Source organism: Somniosus microcephalus, chromosome 10 (genome assembly GCF_052327205.1).
Source record: "Somniosus microcephalus isolate GS21.2 chromosome 10, FLI_Smic_1.0, whole genome shotgun sequence".
Classification (NCBI taxonomy): Eukaryota; Metazoa; Chordata; class Chondrichthyes; order Squaliformes; family Somniosidae; genus Somniosus; species Somniosus microcephalus.
In genome coordinates this window covers 190,931,553-190,959,066 of record NC_140996.1, presented here as the reverse complement: position 1 = coordinate 190,959,066, position 27,514 = coordinate 190,931,553, and the positions used below count along the sequence as shown (strand labels likewise).

At 48.1% G+C, this 27,514-nt stretch overlaps 1 protein-coding gene across 4 annotated transcripts in view; it reads left to right on the top strand.

The window, feature by feature from the left end:
- Positions 1-27,514, top strand: part of LOC147111946 (serine/threonine-protein kinase DCLK1) — a 508,995-nt gene that overhangs the window by 348,332 nt on the left and 133,149 nt on the right. For all 4 annotated transcript variants that reach the window (XR_015079783.1, XM_085999354.1, XM_085999356.1 and 1 more), the window contains one exon: positions 16,871-17,005. Coding sequence is in view for 3 of the 4 variants with exons in the window: in XM_085999354.1 (XP_085855480.1) it covers positions 16,871-17,005 (135 nt within the window). In the remaining variant the exon portion in view is untranslated. The remainder of the gene's footprint in view (positions 1-16,870; positions 17,006-27,514) is intronic.

The following is a 27,514-nucleotide window of genomic DNA, read 5'->3' as shown; positions in this document are numbered from 1 at the left end:
CCTCACCGCAACAATAAGATGGCCTCATTCTGGTCCTCCCCTCTCCAAATCAGCCGCCAACTTGGACCAGCCACTTTCTGCCTCACTGACGGCTCTCGGTGGCATGCCAGCCGCCTTCGGAAGGTGCCAGCACCCCCTGATGCGGGATTATGCGGATCTAATCCCCAAGCCTTACCCCCAGAGTGGCGGGATGCACATGTGGCTCAGCCAGCCAACCCTCAAGCAGATATTGTGCCTCAGCCTGCTCTTCACCAGTCCCCACCTCAGCCTGCTCTTCACCAGTCCGCACCTCGGCCTGTTCGTACACGTTCTCGTCCTGGCCACCTACAGGACTTTGTCACTACATTTCATGTTTGAAATTCTGTGAGGGGGGAGGAAATGTTATGTCTGACATTGGTGATAGGTACTAGATTGCCTTGGCCTGCGCACATGGAGTTGGATAGTGCTGTTATCGTTGTATTGTGTCTGACATTGGATATAGGTATTCGATTGCTTTTGCCTGGAAGAGTGTGTTTGGATCAGCCATTAAAAGCAACATGAATTGAGCTCTGCATACAGCCTCTGGATTATCTTTGCAAATGCAACACCACCTAGGTGATGAAGACAAAAGCCTGCCCCATGTCTCAGATGCCTCCTTTCCAAAATGAAAAGCCCAAGTCTATCCAGTCTTTCCTCATAACTCAGACTCCTGATACTGGCGATCAGCCTCGTGGCTCTACTCTGCATTGGCTCGTGTGCTTGATTATCTTTTTTGTTTCTTGGTGACCAGAACTGGACGCAGTATTCAAGGTGCAATCCGACCAGAACACTATACAGTTTTATCATTACCTTCTCTGATTTATATTCTGTTTTGGCTATGTAGTTCAACATCCTATTAGCTATGTTAATGGCTGCTGAAGTGAAATTCTCTGCAACTCAATGTTAGCAAAACTGAAGTCATCCTGTTCAACTGTTGCCAGTACCTACATGGCTCTACTTTGATTAGAATATGTACACGTTGCTGAGCGAATGAATTACCCTTTCTTCCCAAATCATCAAAGAAGAAGCCAGGCAAGAAGTCATGAACGTTTATTAACCTATAATCATAATGTGTAGCACTTAAACTTAAACATTGAGTATGCAAATAACTAGTAGACAGGATTAACCGATGGAATGAATAACAGAGGGTACAGAGGCCATTCAGTTATGATAAAGCGGTTCAGCATGAGCTACTTGCTGATAATCAATTTACAGTCGAGGTCATGGTGAAATTAATTTGGGACTAGACTATTTAGATGGCTGACAAATTAACAGTATTAATTAGCCAGTCTATTTAATAGATTAAAATCTATGGCCACAATTTTCTCATCGGTGTCGGGATGGATGCGGGTCAGCTGGTTTCTGGGTTCCAGTCCCGCCCCCCAGCTGCCTCCGTTCTGCAGACGTGATTTTCCCGTGATTGGCCTTGTTACCAGCCAATTAACAGGAAGCGGGTCTGATGACGTCATTTGATGACACGTCATCTGCCGGTTTCCTTAAAGGGACCGTGCACAATTTTATTTCGACAGTTGATTTTTCAGTGTTTGACAGCATTGGGGTGCTGAAAACACTGACAGTCGCTGCACAAAGGTGAACTCTTGCTCCCAGGCTCTCCAATGACTCCCTCCATATGCTTATGGAGGGAGTCACAGTACGCAGAGAGGTTCTCTTCCCTTCCAAGGGTGGAAGAAACCTCCCCAGAACACCAACTTACCTTGCACCTTCACCCAACCCTCTCTATCTACTTTATCACTTCCCCATCTCACTAGCCATCCCACACACTCACCCTCATTCTACTGCAAGCATACCAACTAACAACACACAAGGGTGGGCACTTGAGAGGTTTAGCCAATGTCCATGTGAAGTCTCTGGTAATTGTTGAGTCTGTGCTTTCAAATGTAGTTATGCTGAATAACTGGACACAGACAACAGAATACTTAAACAGGTCTTTAGTAACTGAGGGTCAGGGCTGAACTGAAATACACTTTGCTCCACAGGGTTTATATACCGGTGTGGTCACCACCGGTACTACAATGTACAGGAGCCAACAGAAAGTAGTCCATCACCTTAAGGTATCCTCTTAAGGTGGTACAGGTTACATACACTACAATTCCTCCCCTTTTAGCTTAACAGTGTACACCCCAATTTAAACATAACATGGATAACATATATACAACTTTCATACAAAACTGTTCAAAGATTCAGTCTCTGAGGAGGCCTCCTGATCCGGGCCGGATAACGCCTTTCAGGGGTCTCTGGTTCTCGTTGCTGGGGTGACTCATCCATTTGATCTCTTATGGATTGAACATCATCATGTACGTTCGAGTCTGAGGTAGATGCTACAGGCTCAATAACTTCTTCAACTGGTGTCTCTGCCGTAGACATGGGGTCGACCCTTGTTCTCGATTCCACAAGTTGGTCAGCATGACGTCGTATTATGTTCTCACCAATGTCTACCGTGTACATCAAGGGTCCTTGTCGGGCACGAATTGTTCCGGATTGCCATTTATCATTTCTATAGTCCCTGGCCAACACTGGTTGTCCTATTTCGAAACTCCGAGTGGCCTTGTTATTTACGTGCTGGAATTGTTTGTTTTCGACTTCCCTACGCACATTGGGTTTTAACAAATCCAACCGGGACCGTAACTTCCTGTTATAGAACATTATGGCAGGGCTTTGATTTGTCACTGCATGCGTGGCGTTTCGATATGCCATCAGGAAATTGTCCACCTTGTGTTGTAGTGGAATATGGTCTTCGCTCATGGCCTTTATCGCCTTTTTGAACGTTTGTACAAATCTCTCGGCCAACCCATTGGTAGCCGGATGATATGGGGCAGATGTATAGTGTTTCACCCCATTCTTTTTCATGAATTTCTGGAATTCTTCTGACACGAACTGTGGTCCATTGTCTGAACATATTTGTTCCGGCAACCCATTCCTAGCAGATATGGTTCTTAGAACTGCGATCGTCTTTTCAGAGGTAGTGGTCGACATCTTAATCACTTCTGGCCATTTAGAATGTGCGTCTACCGCTATCAAAAACATGGAATCCATGAATGGACCTGCAAAGTCGATATGCACACGTTGCCATGGGGTTGAAGGCCATTCCCACGGATGTAGCGGTGCAATTGGAGGTGCGTTTTGAACTTTTTGGCACCCTGAGCAGCTTTTAGTCAAATCCTCTATTTGTTTGTCGATACCTGGTGATATACCTATCAATTCATCCAATGAAAAGCGACGAGTTAAGAAAGTAACTATAGGTTTTTATTGGCTAAATAACAGAGCCCACCCTCGTGGGTGACCGGATCCAACAAGGAGGAATACCAGCCAGTCGACCACCTTTATACCTGGGCAGGTAGGTGGAGCCATGGGCGGAGTCAGCAGTGGTCAGCCCAGGTATAACAGTGTGACAAGAGGCGACCTCATATAGTGATACAACAGTGTGAACAGTGATAACTATAGAGTAACGATATAACAGTGATAACTATAGTGTAACGATAGTGAACGATAAAAGTGGTTTACCACATTCACCCCTTGTTTAGATTTGAGTCCGGCGGGGTGAAGTGTACTTCCAGTTCTGGTATGTCAGTCTGTCCGGAGGCCTCGTAAGCCTTTCTGATCGTCGCAGCGGCGGTGTTGCATTATCCGGTGTTAATGCTGGTGTCTGCGTGGTCGGCGAAGGCTCGTGGGGTTCCGGCATGCCGTCTACCTGGGCTGGAATTGGGGGGGGGGGGGTGGGGGGGTGGTGAAGGTGGTGTCTCCGGAGTGCCCGAGGGTGCGAGGTCTCATAAGGAGACTGTGTCCTCCCGCCCGTCTGGGTATGCCACATAGGCGTACTGGGGGTTGGCGTGCAGGAGGTCCACCCTCTCGACCAGGGGGTCCGTTTTATGGGCCCTCACGTGCTTTCGCAGCAAGACTGGCCCCGGAGAGGTCAGCCAGGTTGGTAGAGTGGTTCCCGTAGTCGACTTCCTGGGGAAAACAAACATTCGTTCATGGGGGGTGGCGTTAATGGCAGTGCAAAGTAGTGACCGGATGGAATGCAGCGCTGCCGGGAGGACTTCCTGCCAGCGGGAGGTTGGGAGGCCCTTAGACTTTAAGGCTAAGAGGACGGCCTTCCATACCGTCGCGTTCTCTCTTTCCACCTGGCCGTTCCCTCGGGGGTTGTAGCTGGTGGTCCTGCTTGCGGCAATACCTCTCGCTAGTAGGAACTGACGGAGTTCCTCGCTCATGAAGGAGGAGCCCCGGTCACTATGTATATAGTTTGGGAACCCGAACAAGGCGAAGAGGTCGTTCAGGCATTTAATGACCGTGGTACTGGTCATGTCTGGGCAGGGGAAGGCAAAGGGGAAACGGGAGTACTGATCAACAATGTTGAGGAAGTACACATTACGGTCAGAGGACGGGAGGGGCCCTTTAAAGTCGATGCTCAGGCGCTCGAAGGGGCGGGTGGCCTTGATCAGGCTTGCTCTGTCCGGCCTAAAGAAGTGCGGTTTGCACTCGGCACAGGTCTGGCAGTTCCTGGTCATGGTCCTGACCTCCTCGATGGAGTAGGGCAGGTTGCGGGCCTTAATGAAGTGGTAAAGTCTGGTGACCCCGGGGTGGCAGAGGTCGTTGTGGAGGGTCTGAAGTCTATCACTTTGCGCGCTGGCGCATGTAATTCGTGACAGAGCATCAGGGGGTTCGTTCAGCTTACCTGGCCGGTACAAGATATCATAATCATAGGTGGAGAGCTCGATTCTCCACCTCAAGATCTTGTCATTCTTGATTTTGCCCCTCAGCTTGTTATTAAACATAAAAGCGACCGAACGCTGGTCGGTGAGGAGGGTAAATCGTTTGCCTGCCAGGTAGTGCCTCCAGCGTCGTACAGCCTCCACAATCGCCTGGGCCTCCTTCTCGACCGACGAGTGTCGGATCTCAGGGCCCTGTAGGGTCCTTAAGAAGAAGGCCACTGGTCTCCCCTCCTGGTTAAGGGTAGCGGCTAGGGCGAAGTCGGATGCATCGCTCTCCACTTGGAAGGGGATGGACTCATCCACTGCGTGCATTGTGGCCTTGGCAATGTCTCCCTTAATGAGGGAGAAGGCTGCGCACGCTTCCTCCGTAAGGGGGAAGGATGTGGACTTCATGAGGGGTCTGGCTTTGTCTGCATAATTGGGCACCCATTGGGCATAGTAGGCGAAGAGCCCCAGGGTTCTCTTCAGAGCCTTTGGACAGTGGGGGAGGGGTAGCTCCATGAGGGGACGCATTCTTTCGGGGTCGGGGCCGATGACTCCGTTCTCTACTACACAGCCGAGGATGGCAAGGCGCGAGGTGTTAAACACACATTTCTCCTTATTGTAGGTGAGGTTCAGCCGTTGGGCCGTACGGAGGAATCTCTCCAGATTAACATCATGGTCCTGCCGGTTGCGGCCGCAGATGGTGACGTTATCTAGGTAGGGGAACGTGGCGTGCAGCCCGTTCTGGTCAACCATCCGGTCCATCTCCCTTTGGAAGACCGAAACCCCGTTGGTGACGCCGAAGGGAACCCTAAGGAAGTGGTAGAGGCGGCCATGCGCCTCGAAGGCGGTATACTGGCGGTCCTCAGGGCGGATAGGGAGTTGGTGGTAGGCCGACTTAAGGTCGATGGTAGAGAATACTCGGTATTGTGCGATCTGATTGACCATATCAGATATGCGGGGAAGGGGGTATGCGTCCAGCTGGGTGTACCTGTTTATGGTCTGGCTGTAGTCGATGACCAGGCGGTTTTTATTGCCGGTCTTAACGACCACGACCTGGGCACGCCAGGGGCTGGTGCTCCCTTCGACGATGCCCTCCTTCAGGAGACGCTGCACCTCAGAGCCAATGAAAGCTCTGTCCCCGGCGCGGTACTGCCTGCTCTTGGTAGCGACGGGTTTGCAGTCGGGGGTGAGGTTAGCGAACAGGGAAGGTGGCGGGACCTTGAGGGTGGATAGGCCGCAGGTGTTACGCGGTGGGCGGTTTAAAATCTGCTGGTTGTCGACTGTGAGTGGGGGGAGGGGTCCGCCGTATGCTAGCGTGACGCTTTGGAGGTGGGATTGGAAGTCTAGCCCTAGTAGGACGGCAGCGCATAGCTGGGGCAGGACGAAGAGTTTAACATTTTTATACTCCGTACCCTTAACCGACAGGGTCACAACACAGTAGCCGCTGATGTCTGTGGCGTGGGACCTCGATGCCATCGAGATCCGGTTGCGCGTTGGCTGGACAGGGAGGGAGTAGTGGCTCACCGTGTCTGGGTGGATGAAACTCTCCGTGCTTCCGCTGTCGAACAGGCAGGTCGTGGCGTGGCCGTTTACTTTGATGTCCATCATGGACTTGGACAGGTGATGCGGGCGGGCTTGGTCCAGTGTGACGGAGGCTAGTGTATAGCTGAGCGAGTTGCTGTAGTCTGCGGGTGAGGCGGTAGTCGGGTCTAGAGGCACGGTGGCGGTCGAGCGTGGTGGGTAAAATGGCGTCTCCCACGAGGTTGGACAAAATGGCGGAGAAGATGGCTGCCCCCGTAACTCACATGAGGCACTGCTGGTGTCGGTTGCCTGGATCAAAGATGGCCGCCCCCATGACTCACGTGGGGATGCTGGCCTCTGTTGCCTTGATGGAAGATGGCCGCCCCCACAGCTCGCATGAGGCACTGCTGGCCTCTGTTGATCCCCCTCTGCAGGCCTTTGCGAAGTGGCCTTTCTTCAAGCAGGTCGCGTTTTTGGCAGGGCAGCGCGACCTCGGGTGTTTCGCCTGGCCGCAGAAGAAGCAGCCGGCGGCCCGATCGCGGGGGTCCGATGTTGGAGCCGGTACCGGGGGTGGCGGTCTCGATCGGGTCCGGGACGCCGACGCTGAGGTAGGTCCCAGGGGGGTTGCTGCGGGGGGTATTGCGGTCGGGGTCGGTCCCAAGTCCCAGGGTCGCGAGTTACAGTACCTTGAGTATGCCTCGAGGTCCCGATGGGCCACTTCTAGAGAGCGAGCGAGGGCTGCAGCTTTGTCCAGGTCGAGGTCCTTTGCTTCCAGTAGTCTTTGCCGTGAGTAGTCGGACCGCAGGCCTTTCACGAAGGCATCGCGGACATTGTCTTCAGTATTTTCTGCCGCCGTTACAGCTTTAAAGTTACAGTCTCTGCCGAGTGCTTGTAGCACCCGTAAAAATTCATCCACGGGCTCTCCTGGCTGTTGCGGGCGGGATCTTAGGAGGTGTCTGGCATACATGGAATTTACCGGGCTCTGGTACTGTCTTTTCAGCCGGTTGATGGCGTCCTCGTATGTTTTAAGGTCCCGGATGAGTGCGAATACTTTAGGGCTCACTTGGGCGGTCAGAACTCTTAGCTTGGATCTCTGAGGCACGCCGGATTCTCCCAGGTAGGACTCGAAACAGCTCAGCCAGTGTTCGAAGTTGAGGGCTGAGTTTGCAGCCTGTGGGTTTAGATCCAGGTACGGTGGTCTGAGGGCTCGCAGCCAAGCTGGCTGCTGTGGCTGTTGTAGCTCGGCGTCTGGCTGGTCGTTTGACTGCTCGCTTTGCTGCTCAGGGAACGACATTTTAAAATTTAGCCAATAAAATTGATATACCTATCAATTCATCCAATGAAAAGCGACGAGTTAAGAAAGTAACTATAGGTTTTTATTGGCTAAATAACAGAGCCCACCCTCGTGGGTGATCGGATCCAACAAGGAGGAATACCAGCCAGTCGACCACCTTTATACCTGGGCAGGTAGGTGGAGCCATGGGCGGAGTCAGCAGTGGTCAGCCCAGGTATAACAGTGTGACAAGAGGCGACCTCATATAGTGATACAACAGTGTGAACAGTGATAACTATAGAGTAACGATATAACAGTGATAACTATAGTGTAACGATACTGAACGATAAAAGTGGTTTACCACACCTGGCCACCACACATAAGCCCTAGCAAGGCTTTTCATCTTGACTCCCCCCCAGATGACCTTCATGCAGTTCCTTCAGAACTCTCTCCCTTAATTTAGGAGGAATAATCACCCTTGTTCCATACATCAATGTTCCTTGACAGACGGACAGCTGTTCTCGTCTGGCTGAGAATGCAGGTAACAGTGGTTCGCCATGTGCTGGCCATCCCTTCACTGTCAAATCGTAGACCCGAGACAGTGTCGGGTCATTTCGGGTCTCTCTCTCAATACTCGCATTGGTGACTGGTAAGCATTCGATGATGGTCGAGTGAAATATCTCGACAGGGTCAACTGCCGGTGCCTCTTCCGCTGTAGGTAGTGGCAGGCGCGACAGCCCATCAGCATTACCATGTTGCTTTGTACCTTTGAATTCGATATCATATTGATGTGCCCCTAGGAAAAGGGACCATCTCTGAAGCCTCTGCGCCGTCATAACCGGAACACCCTTCTTAGGGTTAAAAATGGAAACCAACGGCTGGTGATCTGTCAGCAGCGTAAACTTTTGGCCTTGCAGGTAATGGTTAAATTTCTTAACTCAATTTCAATTTTCAATTTCAATTCAAATCGCTTTATTGGCATGATAAGGTACATCTTATGTTGCCAAAGCATCAAAATACATTTATGGTTGAACACATAAACTCCCCACACGAGGCTGAGAGCTTCCCTATCTATCTGAGCATAGTTGCGCTCTGCGGAGATCAATGATCTGGATGCGAACGCGACTGGCCTTTCCAAGCCATTTGGCAACTTATGTGAGAGCACTGCCCCAATACCATATGGAGAAGCATCACAAGCTAAACGAATAGGCAGCGTTGGGTTAAAGTGAGCCAACACTTCCTTAGAGGTGATCAGTGCCTTGCTTTTTTGAAAAGCCCGCTTATAGTCCTCGCTCCACTTCCATGGTACTCCCATTTGCAAAAGAGTGTTCAGCGGGTGTAACACCGTGGATAAATTTGGAAGAAACTTGTGGTAATAGTTAATCAACCCAAGGAACGACCTCAACTGGGATACATTTTCCGGAGCGGGAGCTTTCACAACAGCTTCGATCTTGTCAGGTGACTTATGAAGCCCCTCCTGGTCAATGACGTGGCCGCAGTACGAGATTCGCTTCTGAAAGAACTCACATTTCTGGCGATTAACTCTGAGTCCATATTCTTTCAATCTGGTGAGCACCTGCTCCAAATTCGCGAGGTGTTCCTTATCATCATCTCCTGTAATCAGAATGTCGTCCAGGTAGCATTGTGTGCCTGGAATTCCCTGCAATACCTGCTCCATGGCCCTTTGCCAAATCGCTGGAGCCGATGCCACTCCAAAAACCAGTCTATTATACCAATATAAGCCCTTATGTGTGTTGATCGTGAGATACTGGCGTGACGCTTCATCAACTTCCATCTGTAGGTATGCCTGCGCCAGGTCTATCTTGGTGAAGTGTTTCCCGCCAGACAGCGAAGCGAAGATATCCTCAATCCGCGGAAGCGGATATTGCACCGTGAGAAGAACCGGATTAACAGTAATCTTGAAATCGCCACGGATGCGAACCTTCCCAGGTTCCCCCGGCTTGTTGCTCAACGAACGCTTCATGACGGGAACAATGGGTGTGGCCCATTCGCTCCAGTCCACCTTTGACAGTACTCCTGAACGTTCTAGCCCTTCCAGCTCTGCTTCCACAGCAGGTCGTATCGCATAAGGTACCGGTCTGGCTTTGAAAAATTTTGGGTTTGCATGTTCTTCAACCTTGATGTTTGCTGTAATTCCTTTCAGTGTTCCCAGTCCCTGTTGGAACACCTCCTTAGCATCGTCCAATATTTTGGACAGTCGTTTAGGTTTGACGTCGTCCTCTTTACAGGAATCTACAGTTAGTGCTTGTAAGGAATGCCAGTCCACATTTATTCTCCGGATCCATTCCCGTCCCAGTAGTGGCGGACCTCCCTCAGGTAACACATACAAGTCCATTTCCTGACTTTCTTTACCATTGTAGGCCACCTTTACCTTTATTTTTCCGATGGGGTATACTCTTTGCCCCGTGTATGTTTTCAATACAATCCCCGTATCCCTCAGGGGAATGTGTGAGAATAACCTTTTGTAATCTTGCTTATTCATGACCGTCAATGCCGATCCAGTGTCCAATTCCATCTTCACTTGGACTCCTGCTATCCGAAGCATGACCCAGATAGTTTGGTGGTCTGCTGTGTTACCCACATTATGTATTCTTAGACAACCCAGTTCCTTGCTGCTGGAGTCTGAATCCGTCTTCTGTTCATCCGAACTGTTCTCTGTCACCTTGTGTACTTTTTTGTACTTCTCCTGCGGCGACTTTTTGCTGCTGGTCTTCTTTCCTGACCGGCATACTCTCGCTATGTGACCAAGTTTGCCACATTTCCTGCATTCTTTATCTTTGAACCAGCACTGGTTCTGGTCGTGCGTTGTCCTTCCGCAACGATAGCACCTTACTGCGCCCAATGCCATTTCATTGGTGCTGAATTCCAATGGCCTTTGCTGCATTTCTGCAGTGCCTCGTGCTGCTGCCTCGTGCGATGCTGCAATGCTTAAAGCTTTGTCCAGCGTAAGATCCTTTTCCTCTAGCAGTCGCTTCTGGGTTCCTTCCTTTAGTAGCCCACACACAAACTTATCTCTCAGAGCGTCTGCTAGTCCTGTACCGAACTGACAGTACTTTGATAACTTGCGCAGTCGATTAAGAATTCAGCGTTGCTTTCCTCTTTAAGCTGAATTCTTTTGTAAAATTTAAATCGTTCCGCTATCAGCAGCGGCGTGGGGTTTAAATGCTCTTGCAGGATAGTAACAATATCCGCGAAACTCTTTCCTACCGGTTTATCTGGTGTTACAAGGTGCCTTAATAACCCGTACGTCTTCGCACCCATCGAGTTTAATAGGGTTAGTGCTTTCTTATCCACCGGTACCTCATTCGCTGTACAGTAAACTTCAACGCGTTCCACATAAGTGGCCCAATCTTCCACATCGCTATCAAAAGCAGTGATGTTACCCGTTTTTGGCATCCTTGTTGAGTTTCCTTTATTTTATTTTATTTTTCAAAATGGCGGCTTCCCGCGCTTGGCGGCTTTTCCCGCGCTTGTCTTCTTCCCTCGCCGACTAAAATGGCGATTACCGCGCTGTTGCCGTTCTCGCCTCCCAGCGGTCCTTTATTTCCCCCGACGCTGCTGCTCTTGTTCCCCGCCGCTCCCGCGGTCCTCGTGGACATCAACGCTTTTCTGGCTGCTGCGCGTCTCTGCCCCGATTGAAGTCCGGCCCCTGACACCGGCTGCGGTCGTGTTCTCCGCCCTTTTCTTCGTTTTCCCTCCCCTTCTCCCACTGATAACTCGGCCGACTTCCCCTCCGTGCCGCTCGATCGGGCTTACCCACCGCTGTCGTAGAAGGGATGATCGCTGCCTGTTGCTGATGGTGGACTTCGTGGCCAGCAAACCAACCCGGGTTCCCGATGGCCTCCGTGCGATGCAGTGCTCAGCAGGATGTTGAGGGCGGATGCCCCTTTTCGACGCCCGTTCTGAGGACGAAGCTTCCTTGGATGCAAAACTGCCGCTAGGTACGATCAGACTCGTCGCCACTGTTGAGTCTGTGCTTTCAAATGTAGTTATGCTGAATAACTGGACACAGACAACAGAATACTTAAACAGGTCTTTAGTAACTGAGGGTCAGGGCTGAACTGAAATACACTTTGCTCCACAGAGTTTATATACCGGTGTGGTCACCACCGGTACTACAATGTACAGGAGCCAACAGAAAGTAGTCCATCACCTTAAGGTATCCTCTTAAGGTGGTACAGGTTACATACACTACAGAAATGTGTTGTCATACAGTGAAATCTCTTTTTCAAAAAGTGCCCCTTATTGGACAGATCTGAGCGCACCTTGAGAAGTGTCTTACTGAGTTCCAGTGATTGTTCAGTCATAACTTCCCCCACCACCCCCCCCCCCACAACCTGGCCCCACTATAGTGATGTGTGTGCATGGAATGGCTTTGACATTAAAGGGATGCTTCACAGTGCTGGTGTGGGATGGTGTCAACCTGACGCATCATGTGGCATCCAGGGTTTACAGCATCAAGTGAAGAAAGTCTGGCCATGGTGATACTATTGCTGGCCTCCCGGGCAGCAATTTTGTCAGGGGCTGATGCCCTGTGTCCAGTGCAGCATCAGGTGATGGCAGAGAAGGTTGGTGATGTTGGGGCTGATCGTGGAAGGATTCGGAGGACCAAGGTGTGATTGTTTCATTGGCTCTGATGTTGCTGGAATAGATGGCAGCTGTAGGTGAGATGACAGAAGCGATCTGTCACTGGTGAGAGAGGCTCTCCCAATGAGGTAGCACTGGACATACAGTTGGATTTAAAAACTTGTAAGCTAAAGAAATCTGTATATGTATTAAAAATGCAGTAACCAACATTTTCTTTGCTCTGAAACTCACCATGTGTAACATGGCATCCTTGACACCACTTCTGCAGCTGTCAGTTTTTCACAAACATCAGACCAGACTCTCAACATGCCACACTTACCTGGTGTGTTGTCCGGACGCCGTAAAACCCGACCCAGAAGCTGGAAAATCAAAAAAGACCCTGAAAACTGCTCACAAGTACCTGTTAATAGGCAGTTAATTGCCTTTAATCCATTTCCCGCCGCTAGGTGTTGGGTCCATTCGCAGATCGGGGACCCGACACTTGGGAAGGTTGTTTGGAGGCGGGATGACAGCGGGTTCGGAACCCGCTGTCAATCAAAACAACTTTAACCTCTGACCCGCCTCCAAACCCGCCCTCTGAGCGCTAGCAAAATCACGGCCTATATGCTTGTGATTAGCAATATTTCTAGAACGCTTGTCCTTGTGAGCTGGTGTAGATGAACTGGTTGCCGTGCCTTCCTCTAGGATGATGGTGTTAGTCTCCTGCGATGTCAGAGTGATGAACCTCCATCTGTAGAGGTGTTATCTGTTCCACTTGGATCTTCTGCTCTTGGGTAAATTCACCTTATGCGCTTTTAGCTGTATTTGGATTAGTTGGCTTAAAACTCACCTCCCTTGATCTCGGGAAATTTGTACATCTAAGTGACACATATATCTGGCTGGTATAGCTGTACAATTTCAGCTTCTGTAATCTCTCATTCTCTCTCTTTGTCCGATGTAGATGCATTTTCTGCCTTTTCCAGCGATACCCTTCTACATAAACTAAAAACTCCTACTGCCAAGAACCATTCGCCAACAAGCCACTTTTAGTTTCGAAACGCCATCTTGTACACTCTTGATTTTTAAAGAAACCTCCTCAATTCAGTTGACCAATCCTAGTGATACATGTGGTAGAAGAGTTCATCCCTTTTGGTGTCAAACAATCAGTTAGTACCCCCGATGACCTCACGATAATGACGCATTAGTACCCACACATGGCAGCTGGGGATTTCATTCTCATCATTTCTCAGTCCCTTTATAACAAAGGGTTTTATACTATTCTTGCTAAGAAGTAGCATACATGTATCTCCTAACGAGCTCTCTCTGTTTCAATGCTTATGCTTTCCCAGACAGAGCAGGGAAAAGAGCACTAATGTGCGAACCTAGAATGGCAAAAAAGAAAGAAAATACAAATTAAAACTTTAAAAATGTGAAGTACTTACCTGGAGGATCATTATTGTTCTGACTAATGATCACTGTAGATATCTTTCAGCAGGGTCTCTCACTCTGGCCTGATCGCCACGCCTCCTTCATGTTTGTGGTTGTCAGCAGCAGTGGCTCGCAGCGCATGGTCCTTCTGATCACACGACTGTGGTTCTTCTGCTTCAGCTGCACAGACTTGACATTGAAAGCCACTATCTGGTATGGGTCGGCTGCAAATTCAGTGGTAATCTGTAGTGCTGCACAAACTTCAGAGCCATTGAAGTGAAAACCGCCCTCAAGAATGAAATACAGTAGTAGTGTTGGCCCATAATAGCTGACATTTGAGATGCAGTATAGGGTTTAAGGATGGGACATGGTGAGACAGACCAGGGTTACCAATCAAATGGCTGAACAGCACGTCATCGATAAGAATGGAAAGAAATATCTTTTGAGTCAGGCAGTGTGGCTTTTGTGAAGAAGATTAAGGGCAGCTACAGGATGGGAGGCAGATAGGAGGAAAAAGCAGGGGCTGAGGCGCAGCCAGGAGTGGGCCATTAATAAAACTTGTTTTTGTACAAAAGTAGGGCAGAAGTGCCCCGAAAGATCTTTATTAAAATTGCACTAATAGTTGGGGTCAAAGTGGAAGTTAAATCATTTTTATTAAACTGCTGATTCCAGATAATCAGAGCAGGGAGGCAGGCAGATGGTTGATTTTTTTTTTTTAATGGGAGCTTAGAAAGGTGGAAACTGTAAAAAAAAAATATATATATATATTAAAAATGCTAAATAAAAATATACATATAAATTATAGTTTAAAAGTTACTGGCACAGAACCAAGATTGCATCTGGGCCAAGAGAGAAATTTCAGAGTTGGTTTACAGAGGCATCCAGTAGCCAGATTGTGCAATTATGGTGATTCTACTGTCATAGGCTGTCACATTAATGGGCAGATCCTATTAAAAATATGACCAGGCAGGCACCACTAGATGTAACATTGGTGTGCACACAATTAACATGGAATTCTCCATGAGGAATGTTGACAGGTGACAGTAGTTGAGGAAATTGATGGATGCAGAAGCGTCTTGGTGAATAGAGGGCTAAAGTTTGAAATTGAATTGTAAATGACTTGGGGAGAGTTTTTCTCCAGACGTGGCACAGAAGGAAGTGGACTTACCAATTTTAATGATGTTTAGATATTTTTGCCAAATAGATGTTGGGGCTAGTTTAACGGGAATTATTCCATTTAGATTTTAGATTTTCCTTTCCCTTTAAGATTGTTATCTCAAACAGATTTTACTACACCATGACACTAGGCCCAGTTGATTCCTGCCACACTCCAACCAAACTTATAACAATACATGTAATAAGTGTGTGCCAGGTAGTTATCAGGGAACTAGGACTACAATCCATAGATTCTGCATGGCAGCAGTTTAAGCTTCTGTGAACATGGACTCCTGTTGTGAGGGCCCAGCTGCAACTTTCCTTATGTAGCCACACTCTTCAGGGTAGATTCCAGAGTGACGATGCCATACGAGATGACACCATACAGGCTGAAAGCAGACTCTTCCACATGCTCAGTCAAAATGCTGAAAACAATTTGACACGGCTTCCGATACCTCATAATACTGCTTGTATGAGGACAGCAGCTTTCTTCTCATGGCTAGACCCATAAAATTCTCATCTCTGTCTTCCTCAGCAGAGGTGGGAGAGGGCTGTGCTCTCTGGTGAGCTCTGTCCTGGTTTGTCCCTGCCACCAGTAGCTGCTGCTGCCCACTGGTTCTGGATGTTTCACCATGTGCAAACCCCTCTAGCTCACTATCAACTCCATGCAGAATGCCAATATCTGAGCTGGTGCTTGAGAGCGTGTAACACTGCATCCTCAGCAGAGTTGTGCTTTTCAGAGTTTTCTTCTGCACAGCCTCTTGCTGTTGAGAAGGTCCTATAAGAAAGAGAAAAGGGAGAAGAGTTAGGATGGAAGATAGAAGGTTGACATTAGCAGGTGATGGTGTTGAAGTTTCTAAACTTTCTGCATATCTGCTGAGTTGAATGAAGGGATACATGTAATATGCATGCACCCTGCATAGGTACACCGCCAGCCTCCTCTTCCATGATGCTCATAACTCTGCCTGGGCCATTGATCTCAGGGTTTCTTGATCAGTCTGCGTGAGGGCGATGACATTTTGGACTCCTGCAACCGTCTTTGTTCTTTCTTTAGCATTATGCATGGTCTTGTCCTGCAGAAAGAGAGTTAGTGAATGGTTGTTGAGATATGTAGGGCTTGTGTGGCTGTCTTGAGAGCCGGCAAAGAAACAAGGTGGAATGAGGATGGGAAGGTGATGAATGTAAAGGGAAGTATGTGTAATGTGAACTGAGGAAGGAGCGGTGGGAGTAATTGGTAGTTGTGCAAGAATGTGAGAAGAAAATGGTGTTAGTGTGTGGTATAAAGAGCCAAAAAGAAATGAGTGTGTTTGGAATAAGAAAGCAAGGTGTTTTAGTGTGCCCTTATGATTGTATGTTGAAGGATGTGGTGGAGGTTAGGGAATTATGGGGTGGGGTGAGAGGAGTGTTGTGAGGTGCTGTTGAGAGAGAAGTGAAGAAATGAAGATATGGTCTCACTCTTGCTGCTTTTATGAGGTAATTGAATCTCTTCTTGGATTGAACCTGGGTTCTGGGCAAAGTTCCCTCTAACACACTGCGTGTGCGCAGTCACGCAGCAATCGGAAGGTACTGCGCAGGCCACGCGCAAGCTGTTCCCTGTAAGATACCATGTGTGTAGTGGTCGAGCAGCAAATTTAAAGGCACCGTGCACAAAAAAATAAATTTAGAGGGAACATTAATTTTGGGGGTGATGCTGGTAGCCCCCACCCCTGCAGGCCTGATTCCTACCCTGGGTTTAAATTGGGACTTATGTCCCTGCTCACATCCTTCACTCCTCTAATACTGGTTTACTCCATTTGCCCACCCTCTTTTCTCCACCATTGACAATCATTCTATCAGCCACCAGGCCTCTTCCTTCTGGAACTCCCTCCCAAATTCCCTCTGCCTTACCTCTTCCCTCCCTGCTGTGAAAAGTTTACTACAGATATAATCCAGTTTACTACAGATTTAATCCTCAACCACGCTTTTGGACCTGTCCCTGAGCTCCATTTACTTGTTTCCCTCCTGGTGTTGTCCATTCATTTGCCAATTTATGAATTGTTTTATTCATCTTTCTGGAATGAAGAGCACTATGTAAATGCAAGCTGTTGTTAAGATATCTTTTAAATTCCAGAAGTAAAACATATTTGTGATTGCATAACCTTTTTATAAATTTCCTTTTATTCTTCACCCACAGAATGTCGAGTGGTTAAGTCCACTTCATACACTAAAGTTCCTGGTTCAGGTGGTGGTGCTGCTACAGGACGAAACAGCATCACAAAGAGCCCTGGGCCTTCACGACGTAGCAAGTCCCCCGCTTCTACTGGCTCAGGTAATCAAGAGAACATTACCATTTCACATTATATTATTGTACATGAAAGACAGCGGTGCTCATTTCTGCAATAAAATCAACACTTTCACAAATACAATTAACTAAGAAATTGTATTTTAATATACATGGAGAAGGTAGGAACAGGAAAAAGTCTATTTGTCCAACAAGCTGAACTATTTTTTGGTTGATGTCTACCCACCTTCCTGCATTCTCACTATATCTCCACTATAGAGAATACATTTTGATGATAAACTGTGAGAGCAGAACTCATTTGCTTTTTAATTATTTTAATCTTGTAATTAGATTATAGACTTGAAATTGCTTCCTTGTTATTTATATTATACAAATTTAACTTCTGTGGTGTTACCTAAGGTAAAAACATTCTTTTATCCCTTGCTTCCTCTAACTCTGCTCATCTCCCACTCTCTAATTTCTGTCTCAGTCTCTCTGTCTGTTTGTGCTCCACTCTTCAATCTCCCCCTCTCTCTAGCCTTTCGTGCTTTCTCTTGTTGCCATCTATGCTTTACTTATCTATGACTCTCTGACCTTCTTTCTCCCTTGTCTATGTCTCTCTTTGTCTGTCTTCTCTCTCCTGTATGTCTCTCACACACTTTCTGTCTCTCTCTCTCTGTCTCTCCCCTTTCTCTCTGTATAGGTTCAATAATGCAAACTTTAGCGTCTATTGCACTTGTATACATGAGGTGCTAGCTCCCTGCATTATGGAGTACTGAGGCCTGATACCTCTAGAATACCCAAGTCACTGTTACTCTGCTATATTACTGTCGTTGGAGAAAGGAATTTAGTGAAACTTCTTGGCATCTTCCTGACAGCTTCTTAAAGCTTTACTACATCTATGTGTTTGTCCAGTGAACAGCGTCAGTATGCATGCTGGTTTGTGAGCAGCTGTGGGTGTCCTTATGGACATACCTGTCTATTTGCAGGTTTTGGAGGAGAGGATCAGAAAGTTTCATTTGTATTTTAAGTGCTTCATTGGAACCCGTCTTTAAGCTGCCAGCTGTATGTACAAAGCCATGCTTTCATATCTGGACATTTAGAAGACACATGCATGTGGAGATTAAGATTCCTTAAGGCCATAACAAAACTATGCACACTCCTACAGCTAGACTTGGGAACCACTACCAGGCCAGAATAGCTCTGTTGGTGGCTGTGAAGGTAACAACTGCGTTGAACTTTTATGTAGCAGGCTCCTTCCAAGCAACCACAGAAGATCTCTGTCATATCTCCCATCTTCAGTCCACACCTGCATCATGCAGGTCACTGATTCATTGTTTGCCATGACCAGTGAATTCATTTGTTTCCTTTTGGAAATCATCCAGACGCAGGAAGGAGCCCTCCACTTCTACCATGAGTTCAGGATATAATTGACTATCTTCATGCAGCACATACATGTGGCGTTACTCCCAATGCTGCTCCATTCATGAACAGAAATATCTACCATTCCGGGTTCAATGGTCACAGCTGCTCTGTGACCATAGGAACAGAATTATGCACTTGAATGTCTGTTATCCTGGCAACTCCTATGATTCCTTCAACCTGTGGCAATCAAGAGTGTTAGCATTATTTGAAGGGCCATGAAAACTGCAAGAGTGGGTGCTGGGGCTGTAGCTGATGACACCTCTATGTAATTGAATGACAAGATCTGAATGGAGATAGAATAATCTGCCTGGACAGATTAGGGGAGTGCTACAGAACAATCTGGCCAAGATTTCAAAAAGATTATTGTAACCTGTTATGTCCGACACAACTCTTCCCTACCAATTACCTAGCCATGGAGCGCACAGGAAAAGAAAAGCAGCAGCAGCCAGAGGAAGAACACAAGCCTACCTGCAAGACAGAGGATTTGCCTGGATAGCAAACAGTTTGATCAGCAAGAATTATCAGAGAGGGTTTAACAGATCAAAACTTTATTTAAATGATCTAAAGCTCAAATGTACAATGGTCAGCTCCAGAGCAGCAGACAGCAGTGGCCAGAATGTCTGAAAGTGCAGCAACCTTTGGAGTCTAAGCAGCTGGAAGGGCCCCAGACTGTTGGACGCATCTGTGGAGGTCCTCTTGACTAAAATGTGGGTCAAAAGAGCACGACTATTGGGGCTGAGGGAAGGAACTCTCATAAGAGGGTGGTTCAGGCTGCATAGAAGGAGTTGGCAGCGACAATCATCTCAAGAAATGCCCACAGAGTGGCAGAAGAGGTTCCTTGACTTCACAAGAGTAGCTAAGATAAGTCAAAAGACTGATGCCAAAACATTTTGTATCCCTTATAGAGTCTTCACTCACTTTCTTTCCTGTCATACTCTTTCTCTCTCAGCACCTGGATATCAAGGAAAACTCGAGCAATGCAAAAGGGAAGCTCTGTAAACACTCAAGTACTATCTTAACTAACAATCACTCTGTCAACTCACATTGCCTGCTACAAGGATTTCTGGTAGTCTTCAAGGACACTTCATTGAAAGAGAACAATGCAGATGCTCCTCTCGTCATCATGGGATGTATGCATTCATATGGGACAAAAATCTATACACTCACAGGCCTTTAATATTCTTTCCTCTCCCTCCAAAGGAAAAGATCACCCATAACCATCGCTTGAGAAGTGCAACTGGGAGAGGAGCACCACCACTCAAAACTCTGAGTCCTCAGGAAGAGGAGACCTTAGACATCATAGGCAGGCAGACAGGAGAGTCTGTCCAAGATATCAAGGTTGGAGGCTGGTCAACAGAAGGTTGGTAAAAGCTGGGCAAGACTCATCATATGTAGTCTCAGCTTCATGTGCCTTCTGAAAGTATTGCATTTCCTTGAAGCACAGCAATAATTTCTTCAAGGGGAATGTCACTGTTTACACAACTAAACAAGCTCTTCTGTGTTCACATCATCAGAGGTGCCTTGGAGATAGAGACCGACCACTCCAGTGACCACCCAGGCACTTCGAGAGACAAAACCCCTGCCTCATCCAAACCCACAACTCCTGCCGCTTCATCAGTAATTCAGTCACGGCATCTTGCATGTGCATGCACCAGCCCAGAGACACCCACTTGGGAGGAAGTAGTTGGTGAGTCAGAAGGGGTGTCACTGGAGAAAGCACTGAGCACTAGTGAGAATGATGACCTGAGAGTGGAAGAGTGCCGTTCCTCCATGGAGGGTGGAGAATTGACAACCCTCGGCCAAGGAGCCCAGAGATCCAGACTTCAAAAGAACTGTGATTAAGAAGTATTGCTCTCATGTGGCGACAGTGGAGAGGGTTCAATGAATATGGTTGAGAATGATGCCGAAGTGGAATGACTCGAGTACCTACATCTGCAACACATTGCAAGAAGTTTGTCATGACCTGTAGAACACCCTGGAGATGGTGATAGCCTGGAAGATTTCTGCAACATCAAGATGCCAAGAACAGCTTCTAAGGACATTGCTTGCTTCTGAATCATAGAATCATAGAAATTTAAGTCACAGAAGGAGGCCATTCAGCCCACTGTGTCTGTGCTGGCCAAAAAAGAGCTATCCAGCCTAATCCCACTTTCCAGCTCTTGGTCCATAGCCTTGTAGGTTACGGCACTTCAAGTGCATATCCAAGTACTTTTTAATTTATATGAGGATTTCTGCCTCTACCACCCTTTCAGACAGTGAGTTCCAGACCCTCACCACCCTCTGGGTGAAAAAAATTCTCCAACTCCCCTCTAATCCTTCTATTAATTACTTTAAATCTATGCCCTCTGGTTATTGACCTCTCTGCCAAGGGAAATAGGTTCTTCCTATCCATTCTATCTAGGCCCCTCTTAATTTTATACACCTCAATTAGGTCTCCCCTCAGCCTCCTTTGTTCCAAAGAAAACAACCCCAGCCTATCAAATCTTTTCTCAGAGCTAAAATTCTCCAGTCTTGGCAACATCCTCGTAAATCTCCTCTGTACCCTCTCTAGTGCAATCACATCTTTCGCTAATGTGGTGACCAGAACTGTACGGAGTACTCTAGCTGTGGCCTAACTAGTGTTTTATACAGTTCAAGCATAACCTCTCTGCTTTTGAATTTTATGCCTCAGCTAATAAAGGAAAGTATCCCATATGCCTTCTTAACCACCTTATCTACCTGTCCTGCTACCTTCAGGGAACTGTGAACATGCACTCCAAGGTCCCTCTGTTCCTCTACACTTCTTAGTATCCTACCATTTATTGTATATTCCCTTGCCTTGTTAGCCCTCCCCAAAACTTCTCTGGATTGAATTCCATTTGTCACTTTTCTGCCCACCTGACCAATCCATTGATCTCTTCATGCAGTCTACAGTTTTCTTCCTCACTATCAGCCACAAGGCCAATTTTTGTATCATCTGCAAACTTCTTAATCATGCCCCCTACATTGAAGTCTAAATCATTGATCTATACAGTAAGTACAGTAAACTCTTTCGTATCCGGCACCTATGGGACCGGGATGGTGCCGGTTGATTAAAAATTCCGGATAACAGCGAGGTATACCTACCGAGGCTTTTTACGTATCGGCCGACCTCCGACCAGAAGAAGGTAATTCTGTGGGGGTGTTCCGAACTCAGGAGGGGAGGTGGGACATGGAGTGGCAATGGCCCAAGCTGGTTTTGTAAAAGCCGAAGGAGCACACCTGCTTATTCTGGCCCCACAAATATACAGTAAAACTTACCTTTGGGTTCCTCTTTGGCTGGACGGCCAGCTGATACTATGCGGGGAAGATTGCAGCGCCCACAGCGACGGCGGGAACAAGTGGTAAGTCATTCCCCACCATTTTCGGGACACTACTGCCCTGTTCATTCTGGGATGGAAGCCTCAAAACCTACTCCTGAATTTTGCCGGTTATTAAAGAATTCCGGATGATTAAGTGCCATTTAACCAAGAGTTTACTGTACCACAAAAAGCAAGGGACCTAGTACTGAGCCCTGTCACAAAAACACCCATCGGCCATTACCCTTTGCTTCCTGCCACTGTGCCAATTTTGGATCCAACTTGCCACTTTCCCTTGGATCCCATGGCCTTTTACTTTTGTTAGGTGGGAAAGCAAGTTGTGAAGAGGACACATAGGGCTGGATTTCCATTGAGGAGTTGGGTAGGAGGCAGGACTACAACTTTTGGGGTTGTAGTCCCACCTCCATTGAGTTCTAGCCAACCCACGCGATTTTGACTTGATTGACCTTGTTGAGCCCACCCAGCGGGCTCAGCAGGCCAATTAAGGGCCACCCGGCAACAGGTGACGTCACAGATTGAAATTTCATCTGTCAAGACCTTTTGACAGATGAAATATCAGCGTTTCACAGCTGTTTGAAGCTGTCAAACACTGACAATCTGTACTCCAGGTTAATTCCTTCCTCTCAGGATGATTTAGAGATCTCTCCAGAACAGAAAGCAGAGGCTGCAGATTTTGACAGCTCGCGGCCATTCTGCTTTCTGTGCCGGTGAGATGAGGGCCTCCCGAGACCTGAAGGAAGGAAAGCTGTAAAGGTAAGTAAAGGTTAGTAGAATTTCTTTAAACACTTTACACAGACCAAACACACTTACCTCTGCACTCATGCACTTACCTGAACACCGGACATCTCGACCCCTCCAAGCCCTTCATCCCGACGGCCCGCCTCGCTAACGGCGTGGTTTGTAGCTGTCAGGAATCCCACATTTCAACAATAAAAATAGGGATTAGGCTAAAAACTGCCTGTTAACAGGCAGTTAATTGGCACTAATCCCCTTCCCGCCTCAGGGAGGCGGGTCCCAGTGCAGGGCGGGTACCCGCCGCCTTTGAAACTGGCATGGAGGCGGGTTGGGGGCGGGATGGGGTCAGGCCCCCTGATTTCAGGATTTTAAACCCCCACACGCCTCCAATCCCGACTCCACGGCCCAATGAAAATCCAGCCCAAAGAATCTGCAAAGTGATATAGATAGGCTAAGTGAGTGGGCAAAAATTTGGCAGATGGAATATAATGTGGGAAAATGTGAGGTTATCTGCTTTGGTAGGAAAAATAAAAAAGCAAATTATTATTTAAATGAAGAGAGATTACAAAATGCTGCAGTATAGAGGAATCTAGTGGTCCTTGTTCATGAAACACAAAAAGTTAGCATGCAGGTACAGCAAGTAATTAGGAAGGCAAGTGGAATGTTGCCCTTTATTTCAAGGGGGATGGAGTATAAAAGTAGGGAAGTCCTGCTACAACTGTACAGGGTATTGGCGAGACCACAACTGGAATACTGCGTCCAGTTTTGGTCTCCTTATTTAAGGAAGGATATACTTGCATTGGAGGCAGATCAGAGAAGGTTCACGAGGTTGATTCCTGGGATGAAGGGGTTATCTTATGAAGAAAGGTTGAGCAGGCTGGGCCTATACTCATTGGAGTTTAGAAGAATGAGAGGTGATCTTATTGAAACATATAAGATGTTGCGGGGGCTTGACAAGGTAGATGAAAAGAGGATGTTTCCCCTTGTGGGGGAATCTAGAATGAGAGGGCATAGTTTCAGAATAAGGGATCGCCCATTTAAAATGGAGATGAGGAGGAATTTCTTCTCAGGGTCGTGAATCTGTGGAATTCTCTTTCCCAGAGAGCTGTGGAGGCTGAGTCATTGAATATATTTAAGGTGGAGATAGACAGATTTTTGAACGATACGGGAGTCAAGGGTTATGGGGAGCGGGCAGGGAAGTGGAGTTGAGGCCAAGATCAGGTCGACCATGATTTTATTGAATGGCGGAGCAGGCTCAAGGGGCCAAATGGCCTGCTCCTGCTCCTAATTCTTATGTTCTTGTGTGTTCCTACTTGAAGGTTGGCATTACTTTGCCTGCATATTGATTTCTTTTGTATTTAGGAGATTCAGTCAAGTATTTTTGCTGTTGGGTAACCAGAACACTTTCATAGGGCTTCCAAGACGTGGCTGGGACTATTCAATCTGTGGCGACATGGAGCAGTAGCAACTCTGATGCCTGTGCTCTGCACCAGTGGGCTACGAGTGTGGTCACAGATATCGCTGTCTAGCTATTGAGTGACAGTGAGCCTGCTTTCTTATGGCCCCACCCAATGCCTACAAATAGGGGAGCTTCAGACAGGAGCCTAGCACCTCCTGTCACTGCAATAGAAAGGCTATTGGAAGTAGGTCCTTCTGCGATAGCAGCTTCACTGATATGAGTCACCTCAGGCCGGGCTTCAGGGGAACCACCTCAACCACACACCGCTCAACCTCATCTCGCTCAGGGAGCATCTTGTATGAATAGTAGATGAGGAGTTTGAGAAAGTAAGTTAACTGACCCAAAAGGGTAAACGCGATGTTAAGAAGTACTTGTAGTGGTTGGAATTTTGGGCTGTTTTTGGTAAATGTTCTGTTTAAAAAAAAAAAAAAATTAAAAAAAACACGTTTGAGCACTTGGAATTCTGAGTTCATTTCTGTGCATGCTTTCAACTTTTGGGGGTTTGAATGATGGCAAGGAAAATGTAGACTTTTTTTATCTTATGAAGGAACTGTGCAGGCGTTTTTGACCGTGAGGGGCTTTGTGAGGGCGTGAGGGCAGAACAGGCAGGTGTGAAGTGACTTTATTTGGTGAGCCATCCGTCGTTTATTGAAAGACCTGGGCTATCACATGTGTCCTCAATTCTCTGGCTGCTGGATATTCAGTTCTGTGTCCTTTCCTTCCTTTGCACCAACCTTATGCTATGGAGAGGCAGGTCCTTCGACACCCTCTTCATTGTCAACACCTTCAAATTCCAGAAGCAGCAAGCCTTCTTCATCATGATGTTGTGCAATACACAACATGCTGCAATGATTCCTGAGACTCTTGTTGGGCTGTAGTTGTAGGGTGCCACCAGATTTATCTGAGCACCTAAAATGAGACTTCAGAATGGCTGCTCTATCACAGTTCTTGTAGTGGTATTGTCTTCATTATATCTGTTCTCCCTCTGTCTATGGAAGCCTTATTGGAGTCATAAACCATGAACTGCAGTGGATGGTCCTGATCACTACTCAACCATCCTGTTACATGGCGATGAGGGTTAGTATGGTGCGTTGTCGCATGATGAAAGCGTCAAGGCACCTCTGTCTGATCCTGCCCACTCCAGTGTCTATGCTACTCTAAAGTAAATAGTCTGAACTTTTTAAGCTTATCTGGGTAACGTGTGGCCCTCCTGTGAACCTTTTCCAAATGCCTCTAAATAATCAATGCCTTCTGGGATGTCTTATTCCAATCTAGCTTTTTCCATCCTTATCCTCCTCCTGTTTATAGTATAAAATTAGAGGGGTTCCCATTGGGAAATCCATGGGGGAGAAATTCAGTTGTTAGCGCCAGCTGTTAGCGCCTTCAGAGGGCGATAAGTGGGACGCGAAGCGGCTAGCGCCCGGGCGCGGCGAGACCTGCGCCTCTCGCGAAATTGAGCGGACATTTAGTGGCGGTGCAAAACCGCAACGCCCGCTCAGCTGCGCGCGCAGATCCTTACATCATTTCATGGTGCAACGCCCTTGGGGCGCCCCGAACCGGAACTTCAGTGGCGCCCCCCTCCTTTCCGCCTGGCACTCCCAGCAACTGGTTGACTGGAACGGTTCCCAGTCGCTGTGGGGCTGGGGGGGCGCTATTTAAAGGGGGCTCTTCCAGGCTTCTTAGTGGTAGCCATTTTTGGACCACTCCTTCTGTGTGAGAGAGAGATTTGCAGAGAGACAAAGGGAGAGAGCTTTCTGCATTGACTCAGCGCTTGCACAGGTACTTCTGGCTTCAGCCCAGAACTTTGCAGTTGGATTGATTTTTCAGTGCCATAGCCTTGAGTGGCCACATATTATGGGGGCTGCAATGGGTGGAAACGTTGGGTTTCTCCATTGCATTGAGAGGGCTCAGAGACGCCGAGAGAGAGTGCCAATCATGGCCAGACGGAGGAGGGCCAACAGGCGTCGGCACAGGAGGCCTTAACCTCCCAGGGTATACCGCCAGCAGTTCTCCTACCTCAACATGTCTGAGGAGCAGTGTATTCGGAGGCTTCAATTCAGAAGGGAGGTGGTCACTGAGCTCTGCCACCTGCTTCAGACAGATCTGTAGCCTCAGCTGAGGAGCAGGACGTCTCTGTCGGTGGCAGTGAAGGTGACAGTGGCTCTCAACTTCTATGCCACCGGCTCCTTCCAATCCGCTACTGGGGACATTGCCAATGTCTCCCAGTTCACGGTGCATTGCTGCATCCGCCAAGTCATGAATGCCCTCTTCAAAAGGAGACGTCAGTACATTTCCTTCCCCATGACCCTGGACAAGCAGCAAGAGCGCGCAATGGGATTTGCAAGAATAGCGGGCTTCCCCATGGTCCAGATCGCCATTGACTGCACGCATGTGGCTTTGCGGGCGCCTCTAGAGAATGCCGAGGATTACCGCAACCGGAAGGGGTTCCATTCGTTGAACGTGCAGTTGGTGTGTGACCACAGACAGCTGATACTAGCTGTCAATGCCCGCTTTCCAGGCAGCAGCCACGACGCCTTCATCCTGCGCCAGACTTCTGTGGCAGACCTTTTCGAAGCCCCGACTCACCCAGGAGGCTGGCTTCTCGGGGACAAGGGCTATCCTTTGTGCACCTGGCTGATGACCCCGCTCCGTGCGCCCAGAACCCCTGCTGAAGAACGATACAATGAGAGCCATCAAGCGACCAGGAACATCATTGAGCACACAATCGGTGTGCTAAAGCAACGGTTCCACTGTCTGGACCATTCCGGGGGAGCCCTTCAGTACTCGCCTGAGCGGGTCTCCCATTTCGTTGTAGTGTGCTGCATGCTGCACAACCTGGCTATCCTCAGGACTCAGCCACTGCCAGCAGACATTGGAGGACCACCGGAGGAGGAGGTGGAGGAGCACCACGGGAGGGAGGCACAAAGTGCAAGGGCCGTCCGTCAGCGGCTTATTGCAAGTCGGTTCTAGGCCCCCTCTGAGGGAATGGCTTGTGCCATTGAAAGAACATGAATGGAACCGTTCCGCAAACCCTGAGCCCGTCAAGGCAACAAATAGTTCAAAGAGCAAACATGCACAATCTGAATAAAAATTATTTATTTAACAAACTCTGTGCCCTTCCCGCATGACAAACAAATACAGAGAAACCCCCAAAAAAACAGTCAGACACATAACTGGTTCTCACAACCTGGAGACAATGAACAAAAGAGTTAACCAAAAATGACCATGATCCTCGGCCTTCACTAAAAAAATTCACAGCATTTTGCCACACCTCCTACTTTTTGGCCTGCGAGGGTGATCTGCTTTGCTTGCGAGATTGGCCCCTTCCCACCCTACAGCTCCTCCGCAATGGGACCCCAGTGGCTGCAGCAAGGCTGGGGGAAGGCTGCTGAGTGTCAGAAAGTGAGTCGGCAGATGCCCTTGGGGGACGGCCTGGACCAGCTCTGGGCCTGGAGGGCCCGACTGCTGACTGCTCCAACTCTGCATGGGCGGCAGCAGTCTGTCCTACGGGTGGTGGCAGCTGCAGTGGAGGAGTGACAGTCCTGACAGAGCACAGGCACTCCCTGGTCGGTCAACACACTGGCACTCGCACAGGGCAGC